We start from the raw sequence: 22779 nt of genomic DNA on the forward strand, positions 1-22779 counted from the left end.
TTTTTCCCCAAGCTTGCAGAGCCTGTGAGAGGGACCTATGAGGTGATCTGTGACCTGTGCTAGAGACCTACCTTGGGGCCACTGGGTCTTCGAGGCCCATGTAGAGGTGATCTGGGCCTACCTTTACGTAGAGCCTCCTTGCTGGATCATTAGGAGTAGGGGTGGGTTATCAGGGCTCCCCCCCCCACGCTGGTCCATTGGATGGGTGGGACATGGGGCCTTCCCTGCTGGTGCACTGTGGGGCGACTAGACCTCCCAGTAGGGCTTCAGAGTCTACATGCAGAGTTGGCTCCAGCCTCAGCCTTTCCCCTCTTCTCACCACAGTGAGAATACCCAGATGAGACTGTGAGTGTCTCTTTGGACTTCAGGAGACTCTTGAGGGGCCATTGGCCCCAAGCCTTCATTCCTGGGGGCAGGGGCAGGGCAGGGAATGGAGGGGTGGATGAGAGGGAGTGAGAGATTCTTCGATGACCATGACCTTGGCTATTCTCATGTTTATTGAAACTTCTGTTGTCCCACACTGACCTTAGCCATTGGTCCAAGACTGGCAACTGGGGGAAGGGCCGAGAGAGGGGTAGGGTGTGGCTTTCCCGACCCTGGCCTTGGCCATGATTGTCTAAGACCTCCTCTTGGCCAGCCTTGACCTTGGCCATTCCTCTCTGAGGCAAGATCCCTTGGTGTCCTGTCTATGCAGACACTGTCCTTAGCTAGTCTATTCGCACAGAGGGAGATCTATTGGGGACCTCTATGTGGTCACTGGCCTTGGCCATTTTACTGAGATCTAATCAAGCGTCTCTTTCCAGACTGAAATCTTTGGCCTTGCTGACTCCGGTCCCCTAGATCACTACAGAAAACTGCAGACAGTGGCTGGCAAGGACCTGATTCTATGCCCCCTTTCCAGTCCTTTGCCCTGAACTGGGGTCCTAAAGGCATCTCATGCTATTGTGACCTTAGGCCTTCTCATCAGAGTGAGATCCCCAAGGAGAGCAGAAGGCCCTTCAGCCATGGGCAAACACTTTGGAAGCACCAATTAAATGCCGGGGGACTTGCAAAAAATCCCTGCCTTCGAGGAACTCCGGGTTCAATGGGGGAGGAGACAACCGGCAAACAAATGTATGCAACGACACTAGGCAGGATAAATGGGAAATAATGGAAGAAGGAAGGCACTGGAATGAAGAGGGTGGGAAAGGCTTCCCGCAGAAGATTGGATGGCAACTGGGACTTAGAAGAAGCCAGGGAGGTCAATGGGCAGAAGGGAGGAGGGAGAGCATTCCAGACCCGGAGACAGCCAGAGAGACTGCCTCCAGCTGAGAGATGCAGGGTCCTGTGAGTGGACCAGCCAGATAGGAGGCCAGGATCATTGGCTAGAAAAGAACAAGGCAGGAATAAAGTGCAAGAAGTTTGGAAGAGGGTTGGGAGTTGTGGAACCTAGATTGTGAAGGCTTTGAATGCCAAAAAAAAAAAAAAAAGATTTTGTCACACCTCCTGAAGGCCATATGACCCTTCAGTGGGTTGTAAGCCCCTTGAGGTCAGGGACTGTCTTTCTGCTTATCAACAGTATTTGAAGTAATTTAGCACAATGCCTAGCATGTTGTAGGTGCTTTGTGTTGCCTTGGGTAATCAAGAGCTCATGGGTAACTCTGGAGAGAACCAATTCTCTTGAATGGTGGACTGAGAACGCAGGTTGTGAGAAGGTAGGAAGGAAGGAAGGAGAGAAGAAGTGGAGGCACCATTCATGGAGGGCCTTCTCTAGAAGTTTGGCCACAAAGAGCGGGAGACATAGTGTGGTGGTTAGTGGGGATGGTGGGCTGAAATGAGGGGGTTTTTTCCAGGATGGGAGAAAGATGGGCACATGTGTGGACAGCAGGGATGGAGCCAGATGCTAGGGAGAGCACTGGAGATCCCAGGCAGAGAGGGCAAGCTGTTGGAGGAGATGGGATAGAATGGGATCACTTGAACTGTTAGCCTTGATAAGGAGTGAGGCCAGGCCTTTTCCCACGGAGCAGGGGTGATGGAGGAGAGAATAGCAGCAGGAATCTGAGGGACAGGAGAGAAGGAACAGGGAGTTCACAGCTAGTGGCCTCAGTTCTCTGTTAAATAGAAGGCCAAGGTCTCGGCTGAGAGAACACAGCGGGGGAGGGGTGGGGGGATGGCCATGGGAGACTGGAGGAGGCCTGAGAAGGTTTGGAGGAGGCATTGTGGAGAGGGAACAGAGGACTTGGGATTGCCTAGTGGTGGCAAGGAAACAGATGAGGTTGTGCAGCCTAAGTCGGTCGTGGGCCCTGCCAGAGAGCGGGGGTGTGACTGTTCCCCATCTTCCTTCAGCAGCACATATATGGTGGAGTGAAGGTGCAGGATGGTGGGAGTGACTGAGGCTGAGGCTTGGCAAGGGGGCAGTCGGTGATATGATAAGAGGGCCAGGCATGCCAAGATGAGACCCTTGGCTTTGCAAGTCTCTTTTCCAGTTGGATAAGGGGATTTCCGAGTCCTTGTGCCTGGAAGTATATATTGTGCCATCCCTGTGGGTGGCAGGACCCGGGACGTGGCCGTCTTTGTGTGTGGCTGAAGTGCAGTGGAGGGGGAGCCCTCAGTCCTCCTCCTCAGGCCCCCGAGGCATCTCCTCTTTCACCTTGACCCCTGCCCACCTCAATCCAGGCCCCAAGCCAAAGTTCTCAGGGATATCAATGGAAATCTGTCTCCTTCACAGAGCCACCTCTGCAGTGAGAGCATCCCTGGGCCCTTCCAGTGCCCATCTGTCCATCATTCCATTCTCCTTCCCTTGATGGCTATTTTCTGCCGTGCCTCCTCCCAGACTGACCTTGGTCATTCTGTCCCCACTGGACTCGGGTACGACACGTCCTCCCAGATCCAGGCCGCGGAGCTCAGCTGCCTTGCTGGTAAGAGCAGAGAGCCAGGCCCTGCAACAGACCCACACCTGCTGGGAGAACTCCACTGGCTCATGGGTGCCTCTGTGTACCTTGTGATGCCACATTCAGACGCCCACAGTCCTCTCTTTGGATGTGGATGGCTCTCTCCATCACAGCTCTATTGGAATTGGCCTGAATCACCTCATTGTTGGAAAGAGCCAAGCCCATCACAGTTGATCATCGCAGAGTCTTGCTGTTGCCATGTACAATGTTCTCTTGGTTCTGCTCACATCACTCGGCATCAGTTCATGTAAGTCTGTCCGGGCCTTTCTGAAATCATCCTGCTGATCGTTCTTATAGAATAATAATATTCCCTAACGTTCGTATGCCATAACTTACTCAGCCACTCCTTAACTGATGCATCTGCTCAGTTTCCAGTTTCTTGCCACTACAAAAAGGGCTGCTGCGAACATTTTTGGTACATGTGGGGACTTTTCCCTTTTGTATGATTTCTTTGCAGACCCATTATCTTTAAGTGGCTGCCTGGCAAATGCACGCTGGTCTGGAAGAGTGGCGTAGGCCACGCTTCTTTTCTGTGGACCCATGGACATTCTGTGGCAGGTGGCAGGGCCTTCACGAGCCAAAGGGGGGGGAGGAAAAAGGTCTGCCCCTTTTCTCAGGGACAAGCTGTTCCCTGGCTGAGAGTGTGCATGGGTCCCGAGCAGAGGACCCAGACAGGCCAAGGAAGTGGGTGCGGGGCTGGAGGTTCTTGGGCCCACGGTAGGCTATGGATGTTCCACGAGGGGTCCTTGTCTCCTCCAGTTCATTTCCTATGCAAAGGACTCCAGCAGGTGTTCAGTTCTTAGGCTAACACCGACACTCCCAAATGCTTTCTGACAAGCAAGACAACTTGATTTTTCTGGATGGCCTCCAATATGGTACTTCTTGGGCCATGGCTGGTATCTGTCTGCTATCCCGACAGGGCCCTGGGGTGGCAAAGGATAATCTGGTGAGAGGGAAGGCAATAGGCTGCCTTCTTTCCAAAGAAGCACAGCAGCATCTCTTGTCCCAGCTCAGCCCCATTCCTACCACCACTCTCCCTCCCTCCACTCCATCTGTGGATTCTGAGAGTAGAACCCAGGCAAGACAGGAAAGCAGTTACCTACCTAGTAGACTCTAAGAAGTCTGCTTCCAAGATGCACCTCTCCCCACCCTTTCTCTTAGCCTTAATGCTTCCTGCGGAGCTGGAAATACTGCGTCGGCAGCTCCATCCCGCCATCACACCGGCCACATTACAACTGATGCCTCAGTGACCCAGTGGACAGAGTACTGCCCTTGGACTCAGGAAGACCCAAGTTCCCAATCCTACCTTAAACACTAATTATCTGTGTGGCCTGGGGCCAGCACCTTACCCTCTCTTAACCTCAGTTTCCCCATCTCCTAGATGGAGATAACAGTAGCACCTACCTCCCAGGGTGGTTTTGAGCATGGAATGAGATACCCGAGGGAAAGTCCTTTGCAAACCTTCAAGTCCTTTGCAAATGTTAGCTATGAATACTGTGGTGATCATCATATAGACACATCAACATATATGTGAATGTGCACACATACATATTTCTTTTTGGGGGGATACTTTTTTGGATAATTTTTTATTCATTTTAAAAGAACATTACCATGGTCACAGCAGAACACAAGAGAGGATTCAATAGAAGACAATGCATTTCTATGTCAAGAAAATCTATATAATAAATACTACCCATTGTTTTCGAAGCTACCCAATTTTGCTTTACTTCCTTGCAGGTTTTATTTTGTTGTCTTCTGTGCACTTTTTCTTTTATGTTTTTCCCTCTCACTCTCCCCTCTCCTTCCTCCTTGCTGCCCTAAAGAAGGCTATAGTCAAACACAGAGATATATACATCTGCCCAAATTTGTATAGGCTTACACATACACGCACATATATAGTCATGCATATATGTGATAAAGCATTCTGCATACTTATGATCTCTTTCTCTGCAGATGGAGAGCATCTTCCTTCATAAGTTCAAGCCTTCCCATGGTTTCCTAAATAAACCAGATCATCATTTCCTACACCACAGCAATATTCCAAACCAATCACATTCTGTCTGAGACACCGTCTTATGAAAGTTCTCCTCCCCATTTTCTGCATTTCTTCTATTCTCAGATACACTGGCTTTATTTATACAATTTTTTTTGCATTTAAAGTAATCAAAATTATATATTTTACACTTCATTAATGCTCTCAGTAGTTTAAGGTCTAATACTGCTGACTCTCCTTCCTTTACATCAAATTTCTCCTGGTTTCTTTGAAATTCCTGCTATTTGGTTCTTTCCAATGGCCTTTGCTATTTTTTTGAACTCAGTAAGATACTTTGCAGTCAACTAATTGGGATGCATTGAATAAATAAATGACTTAGGTAAAATTGTCATTTAAAAAATTATATTGGCTCTATCTACCCATGAGCAACAAATTTTGCTCCAATTATTTAGATCTGATCTTATTTGCACAGAAAGGATTTTTACATTTATATTATTCTGTCTCTCTTGGCAGTTATCTATCTCTTTTTATATTTATATATCTCTATCTATCAATTGATAGATCTCTATCTACATCTATATATCTGTTATTTGCTCTTGCTCTTACCTGTTCCCTAAAGTTTCTTCTGTAGATGTTCTTCCCTTTATACCTCATTTATCTAAGTACTCCTTTTTATGTCTCCCTACATAGTTATTTTTTTAGAATCACACACCATCCTATGCAGCTCAGCCCAAATCTTTCTTTGAAACAGATTCTTCCCGTTTGCCGATTTCGATACTTACCCTATTGCGGGTCACGGGACTTCTCCACTGAAGTCGGCCAATCACGTCAGTTGAGCTGATGTGTGCAGGACCTCACCTAGAGCCCCACATCTGGCCACCAGAATGTTGTGTCCTGCTTCCTAGAGCCCCCACACTGGGGTGATTAAATATACCTTCCTAGTGGAGAAGTGATGAGGCAGGACTCCTGAGGAGGGTGGGAAAATGGAGTCCATTTATTTTAAGGACTTTCCCCTTTTGATAATATAACAAAAACAGCTCTGAGGACGTAGGACCACATAAACAACTTGCTATTGTGTGTAGTTTGCCACCTGCTATTCCTCTGCTTCAATCTCAACACAGGTTGTCACCGTCCCCCGACTCCTCAGGAAGGCCGAGAGCCCTTAGGGGAGATGGGGAGTCGAACCAGAAATTGTGAGCAGGTTCCCTCTGGGCTGAAGGGTCTCCTACTTCATCCAGAGATCCCCCACTGACTGTGTGACCTTCTACATTGACCCTTGCAAAAACTTCTGTTCCAACTTTTCTCTTCCTTCCCTCCACCCTCTACCCTAGATGGCAGATAGTCCCATATACCTGATTTTTGTTCTTTCAAATGTCCTTTGCCATAGATGTGAAATATGTTAAAGAATATGTTAAATACCTATTAGTTGCTTTAACTCCCGCCAGACACAACCTCCTGCCTCAGAGGCCAAGCTCCTTTTTACCTCCTGGGCCCTCCCTACCCGCTGATGTGGCGTACAGGCTCCGTGGCACATCTCAAAGAGAGAGCAGTGCCCCATTGCCCCTTATAAAAGGAAGCTCATTAACTGGGGAATAAATTGTAGTGTGTGATTGTCCAGATATGTAGAGGGCTGAAACTCTTGTGTCAATGCACTGAGGTCAGGACAGCTGAGCACTTGAGGCTAACTACTGATTGGACAATATTCTACCGGCATATTCTTGGAAAATAGCCCTCCCCACTATCCTGTGCTGGCTCGATGATTGGTGTATATAGAGAATTGTAGGAGGGAGTAGAGGCTGGAGTAAGAGTAGCCAGGGTCACTTTGGCAGTAGACAAGGGAGAAGGTGGTCACAGAGATTCTGCCTCCATCCTGTTCACTTCTAACCCTAAAGACCAAGAAGAAAGACTGAGGACTTTTGCTTATCCTGACTCTGGCTGATTCTGGGGTGTCCGGGGTGCTAGCGCGGTCGTCACACTGGGATATTACTGCTTAATGATGAGCAAGTTGCTCTTGGAAAAAAACTTTGGAAAGTCCTCATTGAGCTAAAGTAAAGTGAAACGTATTATATACAAAATAACAGCAATGTTCTGAGATGATGTTGCTATTCTAAGCAACAGAATGATCCACAACTACTTTGAAGCATTTGTGATGAAAAATCTTATCCATATTCAGAGAAGTAATTGTGTCTGTATACAGATTGAACCAATTCTCCCTCCCTCCCTCTCTCTGTGTGTGTCTGTGTGTGTGTGTGTTGTGCGTGTGTGTCTGTGTCTATATCTCTCTCTCTGTCTCTCCATCTCCCCACTCTCTCTCTCTCCTCCCCCCTCTGTCTCTGACTTTCTCTCTGTCTGTCTCTCTGTGTCTGTCGCTCTCACTCTCTGTCTCCCTCTCTCTGTCTCGCTGCCCCTCCTCTGTCTCCATCTCCCCACCCTTTCTCTCACTCTCTCTATCCTCCCTATTTCTTTTCTCTCTATATGTCTCTGTCTCTCTCACTTTCCCTTTCTGTCTTTCTCTGTCTCTGTCTCTCTGACTCTGTTTCTCTCTTTGTCTCTGTCTCATAATTTCATAAAACGATTATCAATCTGTTCACTCTCTGTCTCTTCTTGTAATATCTCAGTTTCCCTGAATTGTAATACCTCAGTTTCCCTGAACTGTTCTGCCTCAGTTTCCCTGGTGGCCATCCCCTACTCCAACCTGCTTCCTTGCCCCATTGGGAAAGAAAACTTACAAAGAAAAAAGGATGGAAGAAGGGATGAGAAAACAATAAAAAGAAGAAAAGAAGGAAGGAAACAGAAAGGAAAGAAGGAAAGAAAGAAAAAAAAACAAAGAAGACAGGAGTAAGGAAGGAAAGAAAAAAGCAGGAGTGGAAGAAAGAAGTAAGGAGGAAATAGAGAAGGAAGAAATAAGAAGAAAGAGAAAGGAAAGAAAAGGAGAAGGAAGAAGGAAAAGAAAAAGAAAGAAGGAAGAAAAAAGGAAAGACAAGAAAAGAAAGGAAAGGAAGAAAAAGGCAAGGAGAAACAGAAAAGAAAGATTGGAGGAAACAAGAAAAAAGGAAGGAAGGAAGGGAAGGAGGAAGAAAGGAAGGAAGGGGAAGAAGGAAAGAACGAAGGAAAGCTGAACGAAATGGAGTGAGATCTCTCAAGACAGCTGTGAAAATGGAGTAAGGCTTCATCACCCCAGAGCTGCAGTGGGCCTGAAGATAGTCCTTGGGCATTGACTCAAGGACATCCCTAAGTCCCCTTCCTGCTGTTCTCCCATGACACCATTTTCTACCTCCTCAATTCAATAGGAGCAGCCAGGTAGGTACCTATTGGCCAACCTTTAGTTTCCTGGGTAGTTCCCACCATTTAAGAACCTCAGCCAATGAGGATGAGGGTCAGTGGTGGGCGGGGCGTTTGCCTTGGGGACTATTTAAAGTGTCCAACCTGTGCCCAAAGGCGCCTCCTCCCTTCCAATGCTTGTTGGGCTGCGGGGCCGCAGGTTTCTCGGGAGAACACACAATAAACTTTCTTTTGCTCCTAGAGATCTCTCCAGCTCTTTTATTAAATGGGGATCCCTCATCATTCTGAGCCACAGAAAGGGAAGGAGGGAGGAAGGAAGGAAGGGGAAGAAGGAAAGAAGGAAGGAAAGAAATTAGGGAGGGAGGAAGGAAGGAACAAACGAAGGGAGGGAGGGAGGGAAGGAAGGAACTAAGGAACGAACGAAAAAGGGAGGGAGGGAGTGACAGACGAGCAGGCTCAGAGCCCGGTAGGACGGCTTTCAGCGCAGACCTCACGGCCGGGCAGGGCCGCCCCAGCTCCTTCACTTGGTCCTCCCCGCCAGCCCCAGGCCCCGCTCCCATCCTCCGATAAGCCCCTCCCCCAGAGCCCGCGAAGCCTAACCGTGGCCTCCTGGGCCCCACCCCCGTTCTCCCGTAGTCCCCGCCCCCAGGGCCGGCTAAACCTAGCCGAGGTCCCTTAGGGCCACGCCCCCATCGCGAGGAAAAGCCCCGCCCTCTCCGGCCGGTGCCTCGCGAAGGGGAGGGGCCTTTCGTCTGCTAGTTGCCGGGAAAACGGAGCTTAGGAAGAAGCTGCGGCGCTGCTGTCCAGACGGGAGGAAGAAGCGTCCCCCGCCACTCGCCCCGGGACCTGATTTCGGTAGGCCTGGTATCCCCCGTCCCTTCACACCCCGGGACGCCCCCGCCCCCTCTGGCTCTGGTCCTCTCTTTGGCCATCTCCCAATCCCCCACCCAGACCCCGAAAAAGACCCCGGCGGCCAGGCTTCCGGATGGGGGGCCTCTCCCTGCAGTTCCGGGCCCCCTCAGTTACTCCCCCAGAACCCCAAAGCTGCGGGCCCGGCCCTTCCGGTGATCTCCGCAACTGGTCGGTGTGGCCCGAACTGGACCTTTCTCCCTCCGGGCCTCAGTTTCCTAAAACGTACAGGGGGTGGGGGTGAGGGGAGGAATTGTTCCAGTCCCGGGACCCTGATCCCGGGGCCCCCCACCAGTCCCCTAGACTTCCTGGGGAGGCGGAGAGAGACCCCTCCTGGGAACAGCTGCACCCCACTAGGTATTTCGGGGGACACATGATGAAGGAAAGCAACAGCTGCAAGCCTTCTCTCCCTCCCGCTTCGTCCCTCTAGCTCCTCTCTTCCCCCATCCCCGCTTCCCACCCCCTCCCAGTCTCTCTCTTCCCCTCTCCCATCTCCTCTTTCAGCCTCCCCTTTTCCCTCCCTCCCTCCCTCCCATCCTCCCCCATACCCACAGGAATAAGCCTTTGGCGACCGGGACTCGCCTCCCTTGGTTTGTGTGTCCTTCTTGGTGTCCTAGGGGCCCGGGTGGGGAGACAGGAGGGGGCCGGAAGTGAGGGTCCCTCTGGCTCCACTGTGGCCCTGAGAGGGCTTGCAGACTGGCTGGGCTCTCCACAACTTTTTTGTTGTTGTTGTTCTGACCTTGAGAAAGAAAACAAGCGTTTCCCTAACAAAGAGAAATAGGAAGAAAGAGGATTGCTCCTGAGCCCGCAGATCTATACTGTCCAGAGTTCCCTTTGAAAGTTATCACCTCACTTTCTCTGCCCTCCTGTGGCCACCGTTAGTCACAGATCTATCCATCTCTCTCTCTCTGGGTGGCGGTTCTTTCCCTGATGCTTCTTGCTTCCTAGGCCCGTCATTCATTTGGATATTTGTAAACATCAGAATGACTTGGTGGCCCAAAGTGGCTAAAACAATCCTGCTGTTAGTGCAGAAAACTTTCCCTTGCTTCTGCTCATTCCGCCTTCGTTATTTCCTGCACGTGTTTCCACATTGTTTCTAAAATCATCACTCCTTGTGGCAGAGAAGCGCCGGGTCTTGTTGAGCCCTTCATTGACCAGCTGTTGGGCATTCCCCCCTTCGTTCAGCCTGAGTTGGACTGCAGGGGCTGTTTTGCCGGAGGTGGAGGAAAGGGCCCGGAACCCTGGGTTCTGCTCCCAGGACCCTTCTGGTCCTTAGCCACCAGTCCTTAGGCGGGGGCCCCCCTTTCTCCTTGTGCAGTGCCCGGAAGGGCGACTGGGTGATCTCCCAGAGCTCTTCTACCTCTTGTCTCCTGAGGTCAAAAAGGGACTTCCAAGTCAAGTGGCTGGCGAGAGAGCTGCTATCTTGATCACCTGAGAGAAGGGAAAGGAAAATACTGTGTCACGTACCGACTGCTGTAAGGCACACACACATTTTAGTCATGGAAGAGGTTGGCAACAACTTGGAAGAATCATTTGAAGGGTCAGAGAACTCAATCAACTGCCCCACACTTGGAGTAGAGTGGGTAGTAGTAGGAGGAGAAAAGAGGAGGAGGAGGAGCAAGAGCAGGAGAGAAAGGGGAGGTGGCTGAAGGCAGGGCCTGGGGTTGGTGCTGCTCTGAACTAGGTCTGAAGTCCTAAACAAAGCTCTCAGAGGTTTCCTAGGTGACAGGTAGCCACTTGGACTGTAGAGAAAGGGCCCCCCACCATTTGGGGTCACGAACCCCTTTGTCAGTCAGTCTGGGGAAGCTGATGGGCCCCTTTTCTGAATCCAGTTTGTTGCCTTCATCCCTGGTCGAAGGAGATGCTCAAGATCATGTAGAAGTTACTGAAAAGGAACGTGTCATTCGTTCCTGCCCTAAGTGCGTTCACAGAGCCCCTGCAGACCATTGATGGACTCTGGAGAATGAGGTCTGTGCGCCCCGGGTTCAGAATGCCTGGTCTGCTGCTGATCCAGCAGTGCCACGATATTCCCAAGAGCTCGTCCAAGGGAAAAGCTCCCCCATGTGCAAAAATGTTTGTTGCAGCCCTTTTTAGGAACTGGAAACCGAGGGAATGCCCATCAGGGGGGGAATGGCTGGACAATGGAATGGAATATGATTGTTCTGTCAGAAATGATCAGCAATTCTGATGGACGTGGCTCTCTTCAACAATGAGAGGATTCAAACCAGTTCCAATTGTTCAATGCTGAAGAGAGCCATCTGCACCCAGAGAGGACTGTGGGAACTGAGAGTGCCTCACAACATAGTATTTTCACTCTTTTCGTTGTTGCTTGCTTGTACTTTCTTCTTCTTCTTCTTCTCTTCTTCTTCTTCTTCTTCTTCTTCTTCCTCTTCTTCTTCTTCTCCTCCTCCTCCTCCTCTTCTTCTTCTTCTTCCTCCTCTTCTTCTTCCTCCTCCTCTTCTTCTTCTTCTCCTCTTCCTCTTCCTCTTCTTCTTCCTCCTCCTCCTCTTCTTCTTCTTCTTCCTCTTCTTCTTCTTCTCTTCTTCCTCTTCTTCTTCTTCTTTTTCTTCTTCTTCTTTTCTTCTTCTTCTTCTTCTTCTTCTTCTTCCTCCTCCTCCTCTTCTTCCTCTCCTCCTCCTCCTCTTCTTCTTCTTCCTCCTCCTCCTCCTCCTCTTCTTCTTCTTCTTCTTCTTCTTCTTCTTCTTCTTCTTCTTCTTTTCTTCTTTTTCACTGGTTTGATTTGATTTTTCTTGTGCTACACAATAATTGTATAAATATGTATGCATATATTGGATTTAACGTATTTCTACCATGTTTAACATATATTGGACTACTTGCCATCTAGGAGAGGGCGTGGGGAAAGCGAGGGAAAATTGGAACACAAAATTGGGAATTTGCGAAGGCTCATGTTAAAGAATTGTCCATGCATGTGTATTGAACAATAAAAAGCTTTAATTAAAAAGAAAAAGAAAGAATCAGCAGGGTGCTTTCAGAAAAGCCTGCAAAGATTTACATGAACAGCATGAGCTGTATGAGGTGAGCAGAGCTGGGAAAACATTTTCCACAGTGACAGCAAGATTGTGTGATGATTGACTTAGCTCTTCTCAGCAACAGGGTGGTCCAAGAAAATTCTCCTAGCCTTGGGATGGAAGGTGCCATCCAGAGAAAGAACTGTGGAGATTGAAGGCAGATTGAACCACACCATTTTCACTTTTTCCCTCTTTCTCGTGGTGAGTCCCTTTTGTTCTGATTTTTCCTTCACCACATGATTCACGTGGAAATGTGTTTAAATGACTTTCCACGTATAACCTTGATCAGATCGCTTGCTGAATTGGGAGGGGGTAGGGAAGTGGGAGAGAGGAAGAACAAATTTGGAGCGCAAAATCTTAGCAAAACGAATGTTGAAAACTCTCTTTACGTGTAACTGGAAAAAATAAAACATTATTGAGGGGGAAAAAAAGATTTAAAAGAGAATCCCTCGTCTCTGAGGTCTTTTCCAGTACCCATTCCCACTGTTCAATAGTTTTGTTCCCCTTCTGCCCATTTCAGCACAAGGAGAAGGATAACTAGATGACGTTTTATCCTATGGGATGTGGGGCAGAGGAGCCGAGATGAGGGCCAGATAAAGAAAAAAGGGCATCCCCCAGGAAGAGCTGACAGGGGGTGATCCGGTGTCCACTTTGCCTCCCCCTCCCCACATAGAGCCTGGGGAGCATTGCTCAGAAGGATGACCTTGTGTTTGGGCAACATTCTGTGTTACCGAAAGACAGTTTCACATTGTAGATCATCATTGTCCCAACTAAGACAGGAATGGGAACTGTTTTTATTTTGTTGAGAAGACTTTGTCCCCAAGAGTAGAAACAGAAACACTTTCCTGGTTCACCTTCAGCCCAGAAAACTAAAGGAATGGGACAAGTTGTTATTGAGTGTTCTGGGGGATTCACATTTTCACATCTAGTAAGGAGAGGAGGCAGTGTGGTGTGGGAGTAATAGGGCTGGACTCTGTGCTTGAGAAACCCAAATTCAAATGCTGCTTGTGAGACTTTGTAGCTGTATGATCATGAGCAATCACATCAGGGAGTTTTGTGGGAGGGATGGTAGCACAGGGACGGTGTGAGGAGCCACTGGGAGAATGTACATAAAACACTGTTTCAACTTGAGAGGGCTCAAGCGCTGCTGTCCTTGGGACAAGATTTAGCCCGTGGGAAGTACTCTGGCTTCCCACACAAGTAACTTTCAGAATAGAAACCTGAATTTGTAGCCTCAGCGCTTAGCTTCCATTAGGTCCAGGAGATGCAGCCAACTTATGTGCCCATTTTAATCCCTTTGTCAAGGTTTCTGAAGTAAATATTGTAGCTGTATCTTTGCCCACTTTCTGCTGGCCCACGCTGGCCCCCACTAGCTCCAGACCATGGATGCTTTAAGACCTGTGATGCAAGATGAGGTTCACCTTCAAAGTAGAGTTCATCTACTGAAATTGAATGGACCCAGTTACCTAATAAGTGACCCTCTTCTTCTTCCTTTAAATACTCCCTCCTCTTACCCACCCCTTCCTGTTGGGCAGGTGGGTGTCATTTAGCTGTAAGGCCCCGGGAACCGACTAGAAAACTAAGCCTCGATCTTGTGGTGCAGGGAAACAAATCTGGGAGTTGTTTATCCCATGGGGCCACTTTGCTTCCTAACCCTCACTCCAGCCCTCGCTGTTCCCCATTCACTTTAGGAGAAAAAGGAACATCCCCATATTTTTTCACAACTGTCTCTAGAGTCTTAAGTGGCAGAGACTCGATTCTCACCAAGTCTTTTATCTTCTTGGGAGCTAATTCGCACGTGTTCGTTTCAGGCGGATGCCAGAGATGTGCCTCCTAACGAGACGCGGCCGGGGAAGCTCTCGTTTGTTGTCTCCAGTGTTTGTCCCTCTCCGCCGGCCACATAAGTGGTGCTGGTTCTGTGATGCTTCTCTTTCCTTAGTCGTGCCAAGGGAGTGGGCAGAGCGGGGCAGGGAGCAGAGGGCCAAGAGCTTCTTTTTGTTCTTGCAGCCATGCCTTACGTGGTCCCCGGTGGAGCCTCACCCGAGATGCCCAGAGATGATTCTCAACAGTCACAAGCGGAGGATAGCAGTGTTCCTTCTAATTACTCCAGTGAGAGCTTTGAGTCCTTCACAGAGAAGGAAGGAGAGGAGGAGATGGTGGTGGGAGAAGAGGAAAAATGTCACCCGACGCAGCGGAAACCCTGTGGCTCTTTGGTGGCTTCCGATGACGACCAGACTGAGTCCAGTGCCTCCGGGAGCCATTCTGTGAGCAAGTGGCTGATGCCGAGCTCCAAGGATGAAGGTAAAGAAATCCCAGTGGGAGGGGCCAGGAGAGGGCTGTGAGGCCGTCCATCAATGGGCAAATATTTATTAAGCATCTCCTACATGCCGGGCACCGTGCTAAGTCAGTTCTGTTGGCCACAAGCTCAGGGTTGCACTTCCTCCCACCTCCCACCTTTGCCCATGTTTCTCTAGTATCGGGAGGCCAGCCCTGCTGCCACTGACAGGTTCACCACGGACATCAGCAACCTGCAGACCGCAACAGAAGCAACCCCTGACATACCCCCCCACAAATGAGACGTCTGGCTCTCTGTTTCCTCAGAGAACATGGGCCAAGTAGAGATAAAAGGTCCACACCGGGTGCCTTGGTGAAGAGGCCCCAGCTCTTCTGAAGAAAGTACAGTGAGGGGCAGGGAAGGCCACTGAGAAGCCAGAAGTTGTTACTTCAGCAGCTCCTCAGGTGGATATCTACCTCCCTCCTCACCTCCCCTTGCCACGCAGCAAAGTCCTTCACCCTTCTTTCTATCCCCTTTCTATCTCGGTTTCACTCCCTTCCTGACAGCGGTCCCGTCTGTGAGTTGTACGTGCATTAGGGGCCTACGTGGGATCGAGAAGTAAAGGGGACCACAATGTGGTGGCCAACCCTGGACCGACAGATGAGTCATTTGAGACCCACATGGGGGAAGTGACTTGTAAGAGGTCACATGCATAATATTGAGAAGAGCAGGATTTGAGTCCACCTCTGTTGATTTGAAATCTGGTCCCCTTTCTTTTTTATTTATTTATTTATTTAATTCATTCATTCATTTATTTATTTAATTTATTTTTAATAATTTTTTATTGATAGAACGCATGCCAGGGTAATTTTTTACAGCATTATCCCTTGCATTCATTTCTGTTCCGATTTTTCCCCTCCCTCCCTCCACCCCTTCCCCCAAATGGCAAGAGTCCTTTACATGTTGAATGGGTTGCAGTATATCCTAGATACAATATATGTGTGCAGAACCAAACAGTTCTCTTGTTGCACAGGGAGAATTGGATTCAGAAGGTAGAAATAACCTGGGAGGAAAAACATAAATGCAAGCAGTTTATATTCATTTCCAGTGTTCTTTCTCTGGGTGTAGATGCTTCTGTCCATCTTTGATCAATTAAGGCTCTCTTTATCGAAGAGGTCCACTTCCATCAGAATACATCCTCAAACAGTATCGTTGTTGAGGTATATAATGATCTCCTGGTTCTGCTCATTTCACTCAGCATCAGTTCATGTCAGTCTCGCCAGTCCTCTCTGTATTCATCCAGCTGGTCATTCCTTACAGAACAATAATATTCCATAACGTTCATATACCACAATTTACTCAACCATTCTCCAATTGATGGACATCCTTTCATTTTCCAGCTTCTAGCCACTACAAACAGGGCTGTCTGGTCCCCTTTCTATGACGCCGTACTCTCTTCTTCTAGATCAGGGAATGCAGGCCACGTTGAATATTCCCATGCGATGAAGGTAATCCAAAAAACAAACCTGCTCCAGGAACACGATGGGGTTCGTTCCAGGGCCGGCTAGTACTGACTGGGGAGAATTTTCTATTTGGGATGACCCGTTTCCACAGGCCACTCTCTCCACTGGCACCAGTCCTTGAGATTTGTCTGTCAGGACAGTTCTGCAGTGTGACAGGGAGGGGGAAAGAATGACGAGGCGTGGCCCGATAGGGGACTTCAAGAAAATTCAGGGTTGAGTGAGCAAAGAAGCATTTCTGCATCTCCTTAGGAAACAGACCAAGCAGAAAGGTTCAAATGGCAACTGGGGAAAGAAACGAGTGGCTGGCAAGGGCTCCGAGTCCTAAAAGAGGTGCACAGGGCAACGTTCTGGGCCCGGCGTCCTTTGGCTCTTTGGGCAGTGGGACCTGGGTACACGCTGTAGCCTGGAGGATGACGCTGGGATGAGAGAACATCTTTTCTCAAAATTTCTCAGTTTCTCAAAAAGGATGATGGATTTTTTCCCCTTGCCATCCCTTCCCAGTGACATCTCCCCAACCTCAACAGCCCCTTCCCTGGTATCAGAGAAGTACAGTTCAGCAAAGAAAGCCCACCCGTTGGCCCTTTCTAACCTTTGCCATTCTGAGCTCTGGCTTTTTGCCGCCTCTCCTGAGTGGCGTCTGCTTCTTTCTCCGTTCAAGTGCTTGGTCTCTTGAGGTACTTTCCAATTTAGGGGCTCTGCGGGAGCCTGTTCCTTTCATTGCAGTCAGCAAGGAAGCACTCCTCAATACTGCTGTTTGTGTTGATTTTTAGGATGTCTCAAACAGGGGACTAAAGAGCGGTTTAGTGTTCTGGGATCTAGCGTATTGATTGGGGCTCCCCACCGGGTAGAATGTCCTCAGGAAGTCAAATGTGGGCTCAGAGGGCAGAGTGCCCTGCATGGATCCTCCCAGGAAGGCAGGTCATAACCCCGGCCCCCAAGTGGCTCTCCTTTAGACTTTTATAATCCTTCCGACTCAGTTACTGGAGATTCTGACCATGGCCATAAAGAATGGGCCAGAAAGGCTTTTTCAGGTTCTCCCCATGTGCACCTCACTGTAGAAAATGCACATAGTAAAGCCAACCAGCCCTGCTCTTAGGAAGCTCATTCTCCCCGAGGGGAGGCCGCCCAGAGGGGTCGATCAGGTTCTGAGTCAGCTTCATCCCAGTAATGACAAACCTTATGATGGCTTCCTGAGGTTGAACCAGTGACGGCCTCAAAGACTGTGGTGACAAGAGCCTCCTTGTGAGGTCTTCGGCGGCTAGCCCTCTACCATAGTCAGCTGACATCTCCCTGTCGTGATTTAGATGAGCCCTTGGACCCGTTGGACTCTGCCGCTCTACAGGAGAAACTGAGTCAGAGGTGGATCCAGCATCTCAAGGCCAAAGAAAGTGCCAACGGACAGCCCCGGGCGGGCCCCACAAGCCACGCAGGTAAGCCTGGCCTTGACTTAGCGGTAACCAGCTCCTCCTCTGCTCTGTCCATAGCTGTGTGACCCTGGGCGAGGCGCCTAGGCTTTCTGAGCCTCCGTTTCTTCTCTGGAACACAGACAGTATCCTTGCGCTGTCTCCCTTCCCGGGGCTGCCGTGAAACAAGCCTTTGTAAACCTGAAAACGTTATAGAAATGTCAGCCCGCCTGCTTTCTCAAGCAGAAGGAAAGTGGAGAAGAGGCTGCCGTGCCTCTTCTTCTTTGCTGGGACAAAATGCTGAGGTTTTGGCTTTCTTGTGCTTTCAGGTAAGGCAGAACCAGAGAAAATGCTCCAGGAAAGAGTAGCGAGGTACCGGGGAGATGTTTTCTTTTTTCCCTGCACAAGTGGAGAGTTTGTTGCCATCGTGAGTGATCCCTTCAGAGGACGGATGCGATGGTAGCACCATCCTGTCCCCTCCCTTGCTTTGGCAAATAGCAAAGGACCCAGGGAGGGGGTGGTGAGGAGCAGGGCCAGGAGGCCTGACTCCACTGCTCTGTGGAGTGTGGAGGATGGGTGATCTCTTTCTGAATTCCACCCCCTGTGAGTCCCCCGGCTCTTCAGACTCAGGACTCGAACCTAGCTCGGCCTTCCCACGTTCCTCTCTCTGCGCTGCAGTAACTCCGGTGCTGGCGCTCGTCTCGAGTTCCGATAGAACCGTATTTGGAGACTGAGGCCTTGGGTTCTCTGCTTGGCCGCAGTGTGATGGAGTGGAAAGAGGCCTGGTGCTCAAGCCCAGGAGATCTGGTTCCAGTCCTGGCTCAAATGCATCACTGAGCTGTGGGGAGGGTGCCCTGATGCCAACATCAGCCAGCGGTCCTCGTCCCCCCGGGCTTCTGTTGGTGGCCCAGGGACGCCTGCTTCGGCCGACTTGGAAACTGTCTTGGCTACCGTCAGCTTCCCCAGCCCCTCCCCCACCCCAAGTGTTCTTGACCTTGGGTTTGTGTTTTGGACCAGTTTGACTACTTCTCCTTAGTTGAGTGAGGCATGTGATCGGGGAGTATGGAAACCCCCCTTGTCACAGGGTGGCTCATTTTCTCCATCTGTTTTGTTCTGGGTAAATGGCAGGTAGGCTCCTTCCTGCTGTGCACAACACAACAACACAACCATAGATTTCATCTGGAAATGAACAGCTTTGCTCTGTTCGCTTTCCAAGACCATAAGGCCACTTGCTTCCAGCAAAGGAAAACCCACGTCCAGTAATTGTCTTGCCTCGATCCCCTCTTTCTGGCTGTAGGTGATGTTAAGCACATGCTCCTTAGACAGCATCCCCTGCTCTTTATACGTGAACGGATGCCATCAGCTCCACTTCCAATGGGGCTGGAAGCAACAGTGCGCTTCTCAGAAAGGAAGAGCAGCGTTGGCTCGTGTGAGCCTTAAAAACGCTTGTGGTTTCGACTTGGAACCCCAGGGCAAGTCCTGTGACAGGGAAGGTAATGGCCAGGTATCGCAGAGTGAACTTTAAGGAAGCGCCCAGAAGCATCAGCCATTTCCTCATTGTGGACAAACTTTGACATTTTAGAGCTCAAAGAGACAGCTGATCCAACCCTCTTGTTCTCCGGCGGAGGAAACTGAGCCCTCAGAAGCTCCGTGACCAGCTTATGGGCACGTAGATACTAGGTGGCTAAAGCAGGCGTCCAGCCTCGGAATCCAGGGTTCTTTCTGTGGGTTGTCTTCCTCTTCTCAGTGTGTGTGAGCCTCTATCCCTCGTAGCCAAGAACATTGCCATGCCTTTATTTTTCAAGATGCATTGAATTTCCTTACTTTTCTGCTTGATGATCTTAAAAATGGCCCTGTTCTTGATGCCATCCTCGTGGACCTCTGCACGGCCTTCTTCATCTACATTCTCATGGATTCTTTCTCCTAGATTTTAGTTCTATCGACCACCCGAAATAGAATTTTTCTGCTCCTCTTTTGCATGAAGAGAACTGGTTTCATTCTTTTCCCTTATTGTGCACCAGATTGCATTTCCCCGTGGGTATATCATCGTCCATCTACGCTTCTCGGGCACCCCCCGTGTGCCAAGCATTCCGTTAAGCCGTGAGCGTACACAGAGTCCCCAAAACTCCATCCCTGCCTTGAAGGACTTTGCCGTTCAGACATGCACACATCACACATACAGGCTAACCGACCAGGAGGTAATTAAGAGGGGGATGGGCCTAGCATTAAGAGGGGTCGTGAAAGGATTCTTGAAGATGCTGGTATTTTTGAGGAGAGTTGAATGAATAATGGAATGCATTCTAGGGCTGGGAGACAGGGAGAGATAATGGCCAGCGGTGAGAGATGGAGGGTCTTGGTGGTGGAGCAGCCAGGAAGGCCAGCGTCAGTATGGAAGAGTCCCTGTCCGTTGGTGAGGTTTAAGCACATGGGAAATGTGTGAGAGAACAGGGGAAAGGCAGCAGGAAATCAGCGGAGAGGAGTCAGGAGTTCTGCGTGCAATGGTATCAGACTCCTTCTCCTTAAAACTATCCATCTGCCAGCTGATGTCTGACATCCTTTTCTTCTCTAAAGCCCGTCAAGTTCAGTGACTCAAAGGCCTGCACCGTTTGGCACAAGGAATGGACAAAGAGTAAAATTTGGGCCTTTCCGATCCCCTTTTCTTCCCTAGACATAAATATCACTAGAGATAGAGGGGTGATTCCATGTCCTTTTAGACTTGGAAGTATGTGCCATAAAGCCCAAAGCAAAGGCCCTGTCTCCACCCCAGACCGTTCCCAGCAGTACTTCTGGGGTAACCAAGTGGGCTGATGACCTGTGCCCAGTGATGGAGAAATGTCTGGGAAAGCTCTACCAGACCCTAACATAGGATCATCACATAAGGCAGCTCCAAGGAACTCAGGGACATGGGAACATGACTGTGAGCATTAATTAACTCCAAATTCTCTAACATTCTTGTTTTACAACGTGAGAGTACCTTAGGGGCAGCCTTAGAACTGAAGGAGCTTTCCTTGACTGGCTCGTTGGAAGTAGAGGTGGATTTTGGCTGGGAACTGTACAGAGAAAGTTTGCCCTTCTCGGCGAGGGAGAGGAGGGGTGGTGTAGATGACTTCTGGGAGAGATCCATAGGATTCTTTCACCCGGAAGAGAAACAGCAACCGTCCCGTGCTTTTCTGGATGATGTCTATCAGAGACAGTTCGTTGAGTTCTACAATCATTCTTGCTGGGAGGGAGATCCAGTGAGCCATGTTTCTCCCCCTAATTGAATGGTCTTCTTCCCCAACCAACGTCTCCTCACAGTGATAGTTATCGTGAAGCAGTCGGCAGCATGCTAAGCACAAGGCCGAGCAATGTGCAGAACTGAGGTGTAGGGACCTTTTATTCTCTTGAGTGGGACAAGGGTTGCGTCAGCAGCCTCAGAGATAGATCTTCCCCAAACCAGCCATTCCCTGTCTGACCTAAGCTCCTTCTAAGGATTCCCCTGCCAGTCTAGGCAGAGTTGGATTCCTCAGGATCTCTTCCTACTCTTCGCTTGATCACCTCCCATGACACACATGTGCTGTATTATCTTAGTCTGGCACTTGAATGAATGGGTGAAACAAGGATTATTCCAAAAAGACTGAGAAGACCTTGATTCCAGTGAGACCGAGGCCGTCGGATGCGGATGGTGCCCTAATGTGATTCTGTGGCATTTTGGGGTACTTCCCGGCAGAGTTGAATAGACATGTGAGCCACCATGTGACGTAGGCACTTTATTCTGAAGAAGAGGGAACCGAAGCCAGAGAGTGACGTGTTCCTTGACCACCCCTCCTTCTCTTTCTCTCTCTCTCTCTCCCCTCTCCCCCACCAGGAAGTGGTAGAGCCAGGTTTGAACCCAGGTCCTCCAAAACCTGGGTATCCGGGTCTCTTCTGCCATGTTATGATGCTTTCCCTTCCGGTGCGCTCTGCCTGTCACTCTAGGAAATCTATGGTTTTCTCTTCTTTTCCTTCCGAAGTGATAAAAACAGAAGCTGCTGAAGATAGAAAATAAGTGACCCTCCTGAACCTGCGCTCGTAGCTGACATTTTTGTTTTGGGCATGTGTTGTTGACAGATGTCACGGAAGCACCTAAGAGTGAGCGGGATGCCGTGCAGGCTTTTTGTGCCACGAAGATCAACCTGCTCCGTCGTCAGCTGAACTCCCGGGAGGCGAACGGCAGCGGCCGTCAGAGGCAGCCGCAGGGATTGGTCGCGGAGAAGCCAGTGACGGACGAGGTGAACGACTGTGTCGTTCCTCATCGGCTGATAAACAGAATCTCTCAGCAGAACCTGAGGGCCGCACCCAGCCAGGTACAGTGACTGGAGCTTGGAAGCACCAGAAAAGGAAAGCCTTCTGATGTGTTTATCCTCAAAGGGACCCATGTTTTTCTCCCGCCTCCCAGATCTTGTGACATTGGGCTTGATGAAAACCAATCATGGAAACAGCCAGGCAGATGGAGGTGAGGGGTGGGGATGAGGAAGTCCCAAGGTAAGGCGGCCCGCAGCACAGTTGGAGTCACCAAGGAATGGCTGATCTCTTCTTGCTCAGTGTAGGAAAGGGAGGAAAGGGAAGCCACATTAGAGTTGCCAGCCTGGAAGAACACTGGGGGGAGGGGGGCTGGCAGTCATCGTGAGGACGAAGGGGCTGGTTACCAGGAATCCCGAAGGAGCATCAAAGGACACACCCAGCAAGCTCAGAGTGAGCTCTGCCTAATTGGGATGCTCTGGCTTGACCCAGAAGAGTTGAGATAATGCAGTCCCTCCCTCCCTTCTCTTAGGTGGTGTGTGTGGGGTGTCAGTGGGGAGAACATTGGGCAGGTCCAGTCAGACTCACCTGCTGTGAGTCTGGGTTGTTTTGCCACTGCCCGTTAACCCTCCTGTCCTCCTTTGTTCCAAGGGCCACTTGTGTGGGGGGCGAGGGGAGGAGAGGGAAATGTACTTTTTAGCAACGAAGTTTGTACGAAAGCAGGGGATACCAACAAAGAGGTTTTCAAAGGCCAAAGCGCCTACAAGGGGAAATTCTGTTCCCGATCTGATTCTTTCCAGGAACTTTGCTTGGGGTAGCGAGTGGGTGTGTTGGTGGGAATGATGGGAACCATAGGAAGAAGTGACCTCCCCATCTTAAAAGTGGGACTTTTTTGGTTGGTTGGTTTGATTTTGAGACTTTGGCCTCCGAGTCTCACCTGGACTGGAAATAAGGCGACCCCTTTCTGGATCGACGGCACTGCCGATCTTGCTTGGGGCTCTGACCCGCTCCAGTTCTGACCTGGGTCCCTCCTCGGGCAGCCTGTCGGCCCCTTGCTTTTGGGGCTTCACCATGTTAGACATAGTCTGGACACTGGATCAGCTCAGGGCACCAGAGCTCAGGACTCCTGAGCGCAAATGATTCACCTGCTTCAGCCCCTCTTCTGTCAGGATTTC

At 49.9% G+C, this 22779-nt stretch overlaps 1 protein-coding gene across 1 annotated transcript in view; it reads left to right on the forward strand.

The window, feature by feature from the left end:
• The first annotated feature begins 8623 nt into the window (after positions 1-8623).
• Positions 8624-22779, forward strand: part of LOC127549201 (uncharacterized protein C8orf48-like) — a 23858-nt gene continuing 9702 nt past the window's right edge. The window contains exons 1-4 of the mRNA XM_051977034.1: positions 8624-9060; positions 14151-14444; positions 17246-17371; positions 21434-21669. Coding sequence (XP_051832994.1) covers positions 14153-14444; positions 17246-17371; positions 21434-21669 — 654 coding nt within the window. The 5' untranslated portion in view covers positions 8624-9060; positions 14151-14152. The remainder of the gene's footprint in view (positions 9061-14150; positions 14445-17245; positions 17372-21433; positions 21670-22779) is intronic.

This window comes from Antechinus flavipes, chromosome 1 (genome assembly GCF_016432865.1).
Source record: "Antechinus flavipes isolate AdamAnt ecotype Samford, QLD, Australia chromosome 1, AdamAnt_v2, whole genome shotgun sequence".
In the NCBI taxonomy this organism is placed as follows: Eukaryota; Metazoa; Chordata; class Mammalia; order Dasyuromorphia; family Dasyuridae; genus Antechinus; species Antechinus flavipes.